The sequence below is a fragment of the Typha latifolia genome, chromosome 2 (genome assembly GCF_019914945.1).
Source record: "Typha latifolia isolate L0001 chromosome 2, TyphaL0001v2, whole genome shotgun sequence".
NCBI classification, from domain to species: Eukaryota; Viridiplantae; Streptophyta; class Magnoliopsida; order Poales; family Typhaceae; genus Typha; species Typha latifolia.
The window spans coordinates 14,972,240-14,984,698 of record NC_133087.1 but is presented as its reverse complement, the minus strand read 5'-3'; the positions used below and the strand labels follow the sequence as shown (position 1 = coordinate 14,984,698).

General features: G+C 38.0%; 3 protein-coding genes across 6 annotated transcripts; 2 read left to right on the top strand and 1 right to left on the bottom strand.

The window, feature by feature from the left end:
* Window positions 1-475: 475 nt before the first annotated feature.
* On the top strand, window positions 476-5,103 carry LOC140782971 (pentatricopeptide repeat-containing protein At1g73710). 3 transcript variants are annotated; one of them, XR_012107973.1, is made up of 3 exons: window positions 476-3,454; window positions 4,506-4,658; window positions 4,765-5,101. XR_012107973.1 is itself a non-coding variant. In XM_073129890.1 (2 exons), exon 1 carries the CDS (start codon window positions 646-648, stop codon window positions 3,448-3,450), a length of 2,805 nt encoding a protein of 934 aa, XP_072985991.1. In that variant the 5' UTR covers window positions 476-645; the 3' UTR covers window positions 3,451-3,454; window positions 4,506-5,103. The 3 variants fall into 3 exon arrangements, 1 of the variants encoding a protein (XP_072985991.1); XR_012107974.1 differs by having other exon boundaries at window positions 4,541-4,658; window positions 4,765-5,100; XM_073129890.1 differs by having other exon boundaries at window positions 4,506-5,103.
* A 2,795-nt stretch (window positions 5,104-7,898) lies between these two features.
* Window positions 7,899-9,738, top strand: LOC140780995 (expansin-like B1). Of its 2 annotated transcripts, none has more exons than XM_073126740.1 (5): window positions 7,899-8,159; window positions 8,294-8,400; window positions 8,692-8,873; window positions 9,083-9,215; window positions 9,369-9,738. In XM_073126740.1, exons 1-5 carry the CDS (start codon window positions 8,027-8,029, stop codon window positions 9,570-9,572), a joined length of 759 nt encoding a protein of 252 aa, XP_072982841.1. In that variant the 5' UTR covers window positions 7,899-8,026; the 3' UTR covers window positions 9,573-9,738. The 2 variants fall into 2 exon arrangements, with proteins under 2 accessions (XP_072982841.1, XP_072982840.1); XM_073126739.1 differs by having other exon boundaries at window positions 7,951-8,165.
* A 53-nt stretch (window positions 9,739-9,791) lies between these two features.
* LOC140780996 (uncharacterized) lies at window positions 9,792-11,858 on the bottom strand. The gene is made up of 2 exons (XM_073126742.1): window positions 11,625-11,858; window positions 9,792-10,371 (listed from the first exon to the last, which is right to left on the bottom strand). The coding sequence occupies exons 1-2, from the start codon at window positions 11,784-11,786 to the stop codon at window positions 9,976-9,978; spliced, it is 558 nt and encodes a 185-aa protein (XP_072982843.1). The 5' UTR covers window positions 11,787-11,858; the 3' UTR covers window positions 9,792-9,975.
* Between the last annotated feature and the right edge of the window lie 601 nt (window positions 11,859-12,459).

Sequence of the window (12,459 nt, the reverse complement as noted above, 5' to 3'; positions counted from 1 at the left end):
ATCAATAGCGTTCGTGATTTAATTAAAAGATCACTTTTCCTATCAAGCTGAGATTGATCTCTGTGGCTTAGGCGGTGTTTGTTTTAATAAAATATGGAGGGAAGAACGTGATTTTTGGTAGTTAAAAGTTTCTATATCTTAAAACAGTCATGATTTATTAGTGTTCGGTATAAATTGAAAGTGTTGTCGAGATTATTAATGAAAGGAGATAGAAAGTCTCTCTCCCACTTAAAAAGAGAAAGTGAAATAAGTCGGGAAATAGAAAAATTAAGTGGTTTTGGATCAGCGGAGGAATTTTACGTTCTCAAATCAAAGACCTACTGTCATCAACTAAAGACACCCTTCTCTCTCGTTGATGTGTCCGTGAAAAATGCAAGTGAGATCAACAGCAATGGATCATTAAATTAAATCTCTGATTTGATTAAATATGATAAGAAAAAAATATTGGTTATATTTTAGCTAAAAGCCTATAAAAAGGTTTTATAAAATTGAGAGGAGAGAAAAAAAAATTCTCTGCTGCTGCCCAGTTTGCTCTCTTCATCAGAACGCTCAAAATTTAAATCCCCCTCTTTTGTTCAGTTCAAGGCCTAAAACCCTTTTACTTTGGCTAAACCCCTCCCTTTCTCTCCCCCTGAGAGTCTTTCAATGGCGGCTATCCACTGTTGCTGCCCTCCCGTATCTGGTCATCTCCGCTCGTTGCCTCCTCCCCCCTCCAACCGGTTCGTCCCTCTTCCCCCTCTCTCTTCTAACCTTCTTCATCATCACATCTCCCTCGCCCCGAATCCCCGTTGCGTCCCTTCCGCCCCGTGCGCCGCCCTCTCCTCGAACCCGATCGAGCACCTCGACGACGCCGCTCTTGATTCCCTAGTGGGTAACCTCAACCCAAAGGAGCAGACCCTGCTCCTCAAGCGGCAGCGCGACTGGCGTCGATTGCTGCGGCTCTTCCGCCGGATGAAAGCCCAAACCCACTACCTTCCCAATCCAATCCACTACAACGTCGTGCTCCGGACCCTCGGCCGGGGTCGGCGGTGGGACGAGCTGCGGCTCTGCTGGATCGAGATGGCTAAAGATGGAATCTTTCCGACCAACAACTCGTACGCCACCCTGATCGATGTCTACGGGAAGGCTGGGCTCGTAAAGGAGGCTCTTTTGTGGCTCAGGCATATGAAATCCAGGGGGGTTTCGCCTGACGAGGTCACCATGAATACCGTTCTGAGGATTTTAAAGGATTCCGGCCAGTTCGATAAAGGGGAGAGGTTTTTCAAAGGATGGTGCGATGGGAAAGTCGAATTGGACTTTCTCGAATTGGATAACTCTGAGTTGGATGTGGTTAATCCTGAGCATTTCTTGCTCTCTGAGCTCTTTAAATCTGGTGTCCGTGCTCCGATTTCGAGAATTGCCTCAGGGACTGAGGAGAGCCCCCAAAAGCCGCGGCTTGCTGCTACTTACAATACATTGATCGATATGTATGGGAAGGCTGGGAGGCTGAAAGATGCTTCGGATGCTTTCGCCACGATGCTGCGGTCAGGTGTTGCTCCCGATACGATCACATTTAACACCATGATCAATATATGCAGGTCGCATGGGCATTTGTCAGAGGCAGAGAAATTGCTTCACAAGATGGAGGAGAGAAGGGTTCTTCCTGATACTAAAACGTTCAACATACTTATGTCGATGTATGCTTCTCTTGGAGATATTGAGGCTGTGTGCAAGTATTATAAAAGGACTAGGGAGGCTGGTTTGCGTCCAGATATTGTGAGCCATAGAATAATGTTGCATCTGCTGTGTGAGAGGAAGATGGTTCAAGAACTGCAGGATATGATCGAGGAAATGATGAAATTGGGTGCTAGTGTAGACGAGCAATCTGTTCCTGTTGTTATGAAGATGTATATTGATCTGGGGTTGCTTGATGAGGCAAATATCTTCTTTGAAAAGCATTGCAGTGGCGGGGGGATTTCTTCCAAGAATTATGCTGCCATTATTGATGCTTATGCAGAGAAAGGCTTGTGGGAGTTAGCTGAGGATGTCTTCCATGGGGAAAGAGAAATAGGGCATAAGAAAGATATAGTGGAATATAATGTCATGATAAAAGCTTATGGGAGAGCAAAGCAATATGACAAGGCTTTCTCTCTGTTTGAGACCATGAGAAGATGTGGGGTCTGGCCTGATGATTGCACTTATAATTCACTGATTCAGATGCTGTCTGTTGGCGATTCGCCGGAGAGAGCGAGGGAGTACATAAAAAGAATGAAGGATGCAGGTTTCAAACCTAGGTGTGAGACCTTTTCTGCTGTCATTGCAAGTTATTCACGCAAACATTTGGTTTCCGAGGCCTTGGATATCTATAATGAAATGAAAGCCTCAGGTGTTCAACCAAATGAAGTTGTTTATGGGTTGTTGGTAGATATGTTTGCAGAGGGTGGGATGGTCGAGGAGGCACTTCACTACTATAGATTGATGGAAGAGTCTGGACTTGCCCCCAATCAGATTGTCCTCACTTCTTTGATCAAGGCCTACAGCAAGGTCAGCTGCTGGCAAGAAGCCCAGGATTTATATTCTAAAATGAAAAACATGGGAGATGGTCCTGATGTAGTTGCCTCAAATTGCATGATAAACCTTTATGCTAATCTTGGAATGGTCAGTGAGGCCAAGTTGATCTTTGATGATATGAGGAAGAATATGCAGGCTGATGGTGTTTCATATGCTACCATGATGTATCTCTACAAGAACATGGGCATGCTAGATGAGGCTACTGATGTTGCCCAGGAATTCCAGAAGTCAGGCTTACTGATTGATTGTGCTTCATATAATAATGTGTTGGCTTCTTATGCTGTCAGCGGCAAGCTCAGAGGTTCTGCTGAATTATTACAACAGATGATCGCATGTGAAATACTACCTGATGCCTCAACTTTCAAAACAATATTTACCATACTAAAGAAAGGCGGTATCCCATTTGAAGCAATATTGCAGTTAGAATCATCATACAATGAGGGAAGGCCTTATGCTAGGCAGACCATATTGACCTCCTTGTTCTCCATGGTAGAGATGCACGATTTTGCTTTGGAATGTTGCAACTCATTTTTATCTGCTGGGTTTGCACTTGATTCTGTTGCTTATAATGTTGCTATTCATGCATATGGAGCTTCAGGGGAGATCAACAAAGCCTTGAACTTGTTTATGAGAATGCAAGATGAGGGATTGGATCCAGATCTGGTTACTTACATTTATTTAGCAGGTTGTTATGGAAAAGCAGGAATGATTGAAGGATTGAGAAGAATTTATGGACTTCTGAAATACGAGGAAATTGAGCCTAATGAGTCGCTATATAAGGCACTTGTAGATGCCTATAGGTTTGCAGGAAAACATGATCTAGCCGAATTGGTTGATCAAGAAATGAAATTCAGCTTTCGCACAACAAAATATGTTGAGTCAGAAGCTGAAGATGATTAAATATGTAAGTATTTTCATATGTAATACAACATCAACATATTAGAGCTCATTAGTTGTAGAGTCGATATGTGAAAAAAAAAGATTCATTGAGATCTTTTGACATTTCACACAATCTATTTAGTAAGATACTAACTGACTACAATTCTCATTTGTTCGTATTCTTGAAGGTTTCTTTCAGGGCCCTACTTATTCAAGTAATAAGTAATAACAGATATACTTCTAGCCATCTATGCCGTAGAAATAGAAATGTAATATAGTATATTATCAGATGGCTTCATTGAGCATATTTCCTTGTTGGGTCAGCTTTTAATTGTTTGACCGGTATTAGATGAATCTCTACAAAATATTTTGATGTAAGAGCCAAAGTTTTAGTGCCACGATGTGATTCTTTAAACAATCTTATATGCTGGTGTGGATTTCAAGCTTTTGCATATATGTAATTAAAACCTTAATGTTTCACATATGTTCTCTATCCTCATTTGTTCTCCTTCTCGACCCTCAACTCATCTCTGGCAATCCCCAAACAGGACAAGCAATTGTCTTTGGGATCACTTTCCTTCATTTGTCTACTTCTGTGAACTCCTTGTCTAGCTCTAAGTTCATAATAATGAATGCTGCAACTAATATTATTCTTCCCTTAATATGTCCTAACAAGAAACAACCTTAACTTCCATATATCCTGAGTTCTGGTCAAGTTTGAAGAATCATTTGAGTTACTTGAGTGAAGTAGAAGACGAATAGTGTTGTCTTGATGGCTGCTATATCATGATGGTCCGAGTTCTACGGGCATGCAGATTCCTATCATATACACCATGCACTACAGTTGTAACTTGCAAGTGATCTCTATCTAGTGGAGGCATAGTTTAGAACTTCTGTAAGCTTTGCTTTATCGGGAATAGTCAATTATCAGATATCAATGGCAATTACTTGGTTATTGCAACTGAAATGTTAACCAGTTTTTTTCGATACCTTGCATCCCTTTTCTCTGCTCATTATAGGACTTATCTAAATTATATTCTGCAATTCTGGTTCTTCTTATTGACTTCTGAAATCAGTTGCTTAAAATTACTGGCACCCTGGTGGTGGCCAGATTTATGGAGTATCTGCTCCCTGCTACTTTGAAGAAGCCTTCCTCTTTTCTGCAAAATGTGAAGAAGAGGGTTCGAGAAGCTGATGATATCAACCTAATTTGACTTCTCCCGAGCAAGGTTATTGTTGCTTAACCAAGAGTGCTCCCAATTATTTCAGGCATCCAGAAGAAGCTTCAGTTCATTCAGTAAGTAATTCATATTATTTTATCAATTTCTTTTCCAGATGCTTTTTAAGAAGCCTCAAAAGAGTTTCATGAAGACAGCCATATGAACCGTGGAGACATGAGACTATTGGTAGATTGGAATCATCGTATCTAACAGGGTGAGACCGATACTATATCATCGCCTAGATGATGTTTTGTTCATTGCATTTGCTGATTTCAGATAAATACAACATCCATCACATTGTTTCCATACTAATGTAGAGATTGTTGCATAATTTTTCTTTCGTGACTTTGCCTATTAGTCTGTCACCACCTTCACTCAAATATGAATCATCTTGATCTTGATGGTTTATAGTTGGGGTTAATTATATCTCGGCTTGTTCGACTATTACTTTGTATCACTTTTAACCCTATAAACTATATAAATATGTTACTATGACTCCTCTGTCAATATTTTATTAAAAATTTTAATGGAAATAATTTTGAAATTTTGATTAACTTAATAGATGGATAAAAATATTGCTGCCTTCCATTTTTTTTTTTTTTGTGACCTCTGTCTCTGAGACAACTTCTCTAAATATCAAACTTTAAATCGACCTTTTCTAATATATTTAAAATCTACCTCTAATTGGAGGGGAGGAGAGAGTAAGAGCATTTATATTCATCTAATTAGTAAACTTATTTTTTAGGATTATTTTTCTATCAGAATTTTTAATATACAGGGTTTAATGATATAATTAGATAATCTGAGAAGGGTATGTGCTGAATTCTTTTTCAAGGGGATGAAAGTACTACCAACAAATAGTTGAGGATGCTAAATAAATATAGTTAGCCCTTATAATTTTATAGAAGTGCATCTTTTCAACTAGGACCAATCTTTTCTTTTCTTTGAAAATTTTTTAGCAAAGACCATCTATTTAATCTTTTTCCGTATGCATGAATCTGGGGCATTGCTCCAATCTACAATCACGTTAAGAAAACATATAAACAATTTATAACCTCATAATAGATGAACTCAAATCTTCTTATCTTTCTTTGCCCATGCCAGTTGTAGATTCTGATGATGACCACTTTCCCCTTCAGATCCACTTAGGTATGCAGCAGTATATGCTTATCCATGAGAGATAGTGAAGGTATACATCAGTGGTGTTGCATCATTGTCACTGTTGGAGCAACCAACGTGAACCTTCTCGTTCATTCATCCCTTCATAGCTCAAAGACTAAAGAATTAACCCTCTCTTAATATAAAAGTACTATGATCTTACTAAACTTTAGCCAACATATTAAGAAGTCCTATCAAGTTCATATCCATTTGCATTGCTGAGCCATCGCTTCAAACTGTTTAAGCCTCTTCTCCATATAATTACACTATTGAACCACTGAACTAAATCAAGCCGAGTCGTTAAACTAAGCTATTAATAATAAGATTTTGCCCACAATAAATTTACTTAGAATTGGAGTTAAATCTGTGACCTTCCAGCTCACTAAATTTCTAAATTTGGGTTGTTCATGCCTCCTTGGCACACACATCTCCAATAGCATTGCCAACTCTCACTCACCTTTCATTGTCCACAATAAACTTGGAGGGAGGAAAAGGATAACAATCATACAAAAGAACTTTGCTTCTTTTTTTTTCTTTTAGACAAAAAAAAAGCACTAGTTCTAAACAAGGAAACTTTTTTTACAAGGCCAGTTGATTATGCCAAGTTATAGAACAAAATAGCGAAAAGGTGAATCGCAATTATCACTGCTTCCCTAAGGGTTAGCAATAGGTGTTTATAAGACTGTTGCTTATCCATGAATTCTTCTTGTATGATTACACTGCTGATCATCTGCATAAAGTTAAGTCTATGAACACTTTATAATGCTATCCATGTCATTGATGATGTGATGAGAAGGTCATGGTCCCCGAGTGCCATAGCTCTTCCATGGCCTAGCTAATAGCCAACCATGTTTGCCCTGCCTAACTTTTTCTTTAATCTCATGGAAGAAACTTAGACCCCAAGACTTAGGTCCATCCATGGTATATCAAGGCTGGCAAGATGTATATTTATATGTTAATAAGTGTGTCTCTTCGCATAATTTGTCGACTAAACAATCGTCAACTATGGCATGTATCAATTGGTGAGTGGTGACTGGGGGAAAGGAAGGACTAGACATGATGGCCGTCTCTTAGGATTGGATGAATGTTTCCTGTCACCTTCCTTCCTCAAGGATTCAAAAAGCCTTTGTTTGATTGCTACGTACCAGTGGGAGTTGTTATACGGATGGTCATAAGTGCATCTGCCTAACTTGGGGTTATATCAAAGAATCTTAGATGTGCATAGAATTCCTGTAGAAGTTTTCTACCCTCTTCTTGGTACAGAAGCACTAAACCTTTGGTGCACCTTCTCTTTTTTCGAGTGCTACGGATAGGATCAAACCATTACCAAGGACTTCCAAGTTGCAGCTATATCCAGGTTAATGCCTCTTGCTTCTTTTGGAATGTGAAGCACAATGGAAGAGGACAACTCTGACCATCTGACTATTTCTGGCAACATAGTAATATTTAATTAAGCATCTAATCATGCAAATGGATGCACAATTACTCATTAATATGTGATGCAGTCTACTTAGGTCTGACAAGTGTTTGTATGACACTAAACGAGGAAGATTTGTAGTAATTAACTCACCTACAACTCTAAAAAGTTTAAGTTGGTAAGAAATGATAGTTTTTTATTTTTTTTTTATTTTATGTTATGAGCTTGAGACATTTTGATAAATGCAAGAAGGGATTTAACTTAAATGAGTGAAAGCTTTATATTTTAAATTCAATCTCATATCTGTGTTATGATATTATGTTAACTCACATACTATTTTGAAAGCTTCACCGCATCTACTACTTATAAAAGATAGGGAAAGATTACAGAAATAGGAACTACTAATTTAATTTGTTCATGTAAAAGATCAATTGATTAATGTATACAAAAGAATTTATAGATACACTCATAGTTATTAGAAGGAGGATATATTATTGCTGTTGATGCATGATACCAGCATGTGTCCACATATGAAATGTATGAAAAGAGTATTAGTTAGACCACACCAAATTCAAAGTTTCAAATCCTAAAAGGTGTTCAATATTTGTATCAATTTCAACAACCGCAGGTCCAAAAACAATGTCAAATCCTAAAGAATCACGCAAATGGAAGACATCTCTCCTCAAGTTATATACACACTACATTATAAATAGCCCAACAACCATAGCCTTCTCATACCACCATCTCCTTCTTCTTCTTCTTCTTCTCTTCTTTGCTCTCCTTTCTATTAATTGCTTCATTAATGGCTCTCTCACCTCGTTTCCCTCTCTTTGCTCTCTTACCTTTGCTTCTATTCCTCTCTATTGCCAGAGGAGATACTTTTATTCAATCAAGAGCAGCTTACTATCCCAACTCTGACACACAGGGAACTGACAGTAAGTGTAATAACCTTTACACCTTTACTAGCAAGCATGAGATGATATTATCTATTAGTATGCTTCTAATGAAGTACAAATTTTTTCTTTCTTATCTGAGATCTTAATATTGACTAAGTTTGATATAATTGCAGCTGGGGCATGCGAGTATGGTGCATTTGGAGCAACACTCAATGGTGGTGATGTCTCTGCTGCTTCCAACCTCTACAGGAATGGTGTGGGTTGTGGTGCATGCTATCAGGTTTGTAGAGCGGTTGTTGAATAAGGGAGTTCTATTATTAATCTGTTACTGAGACAAATATCTCTCGATATATATTAGGTTAACTCTCTTAAGAAATAAATCACAACAGATTTAAACTATATATTATATTTACTAAATATCAATCTCAACGTTTATGATTAGAATCAAACACATAAATCCACCGATGACCAGAATCTTCTATTTATGTTATATTTGCAAATCCTATCTCCTTTTTATCTACTGTTCATGGTTAAAAGTTAAAACTGGGCATCTATATGTATATGTAACCAGGTGAGATGTACCAATGCAAACTACTGCTCGAATAATGGCGTGACGATTGTGATTACTGACTCGGGAGCGAGTGACAACACCGACTTCATACTTAGCCAACATGCCTTCGCTAAGATGGGCCAGAATGCAGATGCTGGTGCTTCTTTACTTGCCCTAGGTGCAGTAGGCATTGAGTACCAAAGGTAAATCTTTTATTACTCTCTCTCTCTCTCTCTCTCTCTCTGTACGTATATATATATATATATACATATATAGTCATTTTATGGCACTGAGAGAAAGGTTATGATGTACATCTCGCTCTCCCTGGCCTTGGCGACCTCGAGTTGCCATTTTTCTTAAACAAAATCAAAAGGAATGTCCACCGGTTTTCATTCTTCAACGTATATTACAGGGTCTCCTGTAGCTATCCAAATAAGAACATCTCTTTCAAGATCGATAACAGCAGCAACTTCCCCGATTACTTTGCCTTCCAAATATGGTTTCAACAAGGAGATAAGGACATCACTGCCGTCCATTTATGTGAGGTATATATAATTATATATATATATATATATATATATATATATATATATATATATATATATATATATATATATATATATATATATATATGCTAATACTGCTTTTGGTTAATTTATATATCTATGTATACACATGACGTGATGTATGGGATGCAGACTGTGAACCTGACATGCAAGCTACTGGACCGGAGCCATGGAGCAGTATGGGCTGTGGTGTCTCCTCCAAGTGGGCCTCTCTCCATTAGGATGCTATTTAGCGGAGATGATGATGGGGATGAGACATGGGTGATTCCGACCAACAACATACCGCAGAATTGGACTGCCGGTGCGATTTATGATTCTGGAGTGCAAGTGCAGTAGGAGATAGTTACACCTCTCGTGTTGTTGTGTTATTTATGTTTGTCCACCGTATTGTTATTTGTACAATTACTGGGCCACAGATTTGGCAGATTACATTAAATTTGTCATACTTATAGACGAATAAAGTTTGATCCCACACACAATAAAGGATTGCTGGTATTGACTACATTACTGTGTTCTGATTTCATTTTTCCTGTGAGTAAATATACATGGCCAATCTAATGGAATTGCGCAACTTTCGGTATACACAAAAAAATATTTCTAATTGGATCGAGTACAAATTTAGGTAATTAGAAATGGGACAGCAAAATTCACAGTACATTCTAATGCAGAGATTTCTGCTTTTGGTAGTTTAACAATATTAGCTGCTCCAGCTGGTGGATTGACAAACATTTGAAGTTGCCTACACAAAGATAATACCATTCTCTTTTATTGTGTCAAGGACAATAGCAAGCCTACCTTCAATTCTCTCATTTTTCTTCGGCTCATATGACATAGCAAAAATATCTGCATCCATTGATCTTTCTGCAATAAGTTGTCCTATGGTCCTACAGGCATCATTGTCAGTTAGGGATGGCAATGTGTTTCTTAGATCTTTTGCATTGGTGCTTGCGACAGAGATGACTTTGCTTGTTCCTCTGTGTATCACCTTTGCATGAACAAATCTCTTGGAGAAGAAAACATCTAGCAAGAAAGGCCTCATGTACATGTCTGTTCTTTGTTTCCATGATTTTCTGTTGGGTCTCTTTGCAGCTTCACCTCGAGATCTACGGGTCCAAGCAGCTTGAACCACAAAAGCCTACAAAATATACACAATGCAGAAATCAAGCACTTTCCTAGAGATATTGATATAAGATCTCTCATCATTGACCAGTTTTAAGAATTCAAGTGAGAAAAAAATCATGATCTGAGAACTTAAAAACTTGGACAACAACTCGGAACTCGCACTCTGCTGAGATTAGCCAAAACATCGACGTGGCAAGTCAACCCAACCTAGGATGGCATATGATATGTTTATGTTTGGATACACATCGTATGACAAATAATATTGTCAAAGTGTTGATCTTCAAACTAAGTAGCTAGCTTTTGAATACTATTTGGCACTATTGTTCTAGTCATGACTTCCAAGTAAACTGATAATTGGAAAAAAAAATACCAGTATATGACCATTTTCCATATCTAAGAGACTAAGAATGAACAACAGAAACAGAAGAAGAAATCCAGTATTAATATAGCAGCATATAGAGGAATCTTTCTGATGGTTCCTGAAGAGAATGATGGAGAAGTGCATATGCATAGCCATTCCACAAGTCTATTAAATTGAACCAACTGATTATATGTATTCATTTAACATTAAAGGGAAACTTTGTGAGACAACTATAAAACTAGTCATGGTTTATGGATGTTAAGTATACCTGGGATGAAGATGTGAGATGGATAAATGAACTTGGTAGAAAAAAAAAATAGAATAAGAATGTAGTATATCAAACACAAATTAGGGACAACACCCACTTAGAATTAGCTACATGAGAATCGACTCATGCAGACGAGGTAATGTACCAGCAAAGAGGAACGACTACAAGTACGAGCGTGATATACGTGCTGATAATATTGAGAATAAACTGAATCAAGACTAGAGGATATTCCAGTTAGCACATAGGAATAACATGAATCAAGACCATGGCACTGTAGAACAAAAACATGAACCAACTTGGCAACATTAGGAAATTTTAGCATATGGATCCCAGCAGACTCTCTAATATTTTAGATAACATTTCAAAATTACTCGATTAGCAGCTCAATGGAGTAGGAATGAATACGTTATGAATCTAAACCAGGTCAACACTATTAGCACTAACAAGAAGAGCACCCCTTACAATAAATCCCAAAGATACTAGTTGGTGTAAATTAAGTTCCTTATTAGGTATAGTTTCATAACATATCTAGGCATGGATCAGATTCTGCAAAGATACAGCTCATACAAGTGGTTTATACCACAAATGAGAAATCTTTCACTAGGAAGGCTAAAGGAGAGTTGGGCGCATATCAAACCTGTCGATTGGGTGCGAGGGGAGTAGGGGAGATGAGGCGATGCGGCGTCGAGATCTTGGAGAGTGGGATCGAGGAAGACCACGATAAGGAGGAGGGGTTACTTGGCAATGGATTCCAAGGAGACAGAAGAGAAGAAGGGAGAGTAGCGGAAGAGAGAGCCATGGAGGTGGGGACGAGAGTGTGAGCGAGAGCCGAGAGGAGAAGAGGATTGAGGAACGAGTGAAATCTCGGCGTTCAAATGCCACGCGGAGGAACATATCTACTACTTTTATTTATTTATTTATTTATTTTTGGACAAGTTCTGAAACTACCTTTTTTTTTCACAAATTTACAATTCACACCCTACATTTTCAGTATTTACATTTCGAGTCCCTTCTTTTCTTTTTTCTTTTCATTTGAGAAAAGTGGGCTGAGGCTGAGCCAGTTAATATTTATTCGATGAGAAGATAACAAGGGGAGATGGAAGAGAAAGGAGCAACAGAAGTAGAGAGCTATTTGAAACCAGAGACCTCCACATTATTCAAACCTTGGGTTGGTCTTGTTGTTGAGTGAGGAATACCACATTAATATGAATTTTATGTGCCAGTTCATAATAAAACAAGAGCTTAAATTTTTTATTCTTATTTGATTTTTTTTTTTTTTTGAGAGAGAGAGAGAGAGAGATGGGAACTTTTAATGAGCCTCAATTAAACAGAAGCTGTTTGGGATTCGAACTCAAAAATACTCAATGTAATATGAGCTCCTTAATTATTTGAGCATCTTATGTACATTTCATATAAAATAAGAGCATTTTATGTACGTTTCATATAAAATAAGAGCTTAAACAACAATATGT

Excerpts from the sequence above, each read along its gene's own strand:
- LOC140782971 (XM_073129890.1), top strand. The coding sequence starts at position 646 with ATGGCGGCTATCCACTGTTGCTGCCCTCCCGTATCTGGTCATCTCCGC.
- LOC140780996 (XM_073126742.1), bottom strand. The coding sequence starts at position 11,786 with ATGGCTCTCTCTTCCGCTACTCTCCCTTCTTCTCTTCTGTCTCCTTGG. Across the intron at positions 10,372-11,624 it reads CCCTCGCACCCAATCGACAG|GCTTTTGTGGTTCAAGCTGC; the intron begins GTTTGATATGCG and ends TATATTTTGTAG.
- LOC140780995 (XM_073126739.1), top strand. The coding sequence starts at position 8,027 with ATGGCTCTCTCACCTCGTTTCCCTCTCTTTGCTCTCTTACCTTTGCTT. Across the intron at positions 8,401-8,691 it reads GTTGTGGTGCATGCTATCAG|GTGAGATGTACCAATGCAAA; the intron begins GTTTGTAGAGCG and ends ATATGTAACCAG. Across the intron at positions 9,216-9,368 it reads CTGCCGTCCATTTATGTGAG|ACTGTGAACCTGACATGCAA; the intron begins GTATATATAATT and ends TATGGGATGCAG.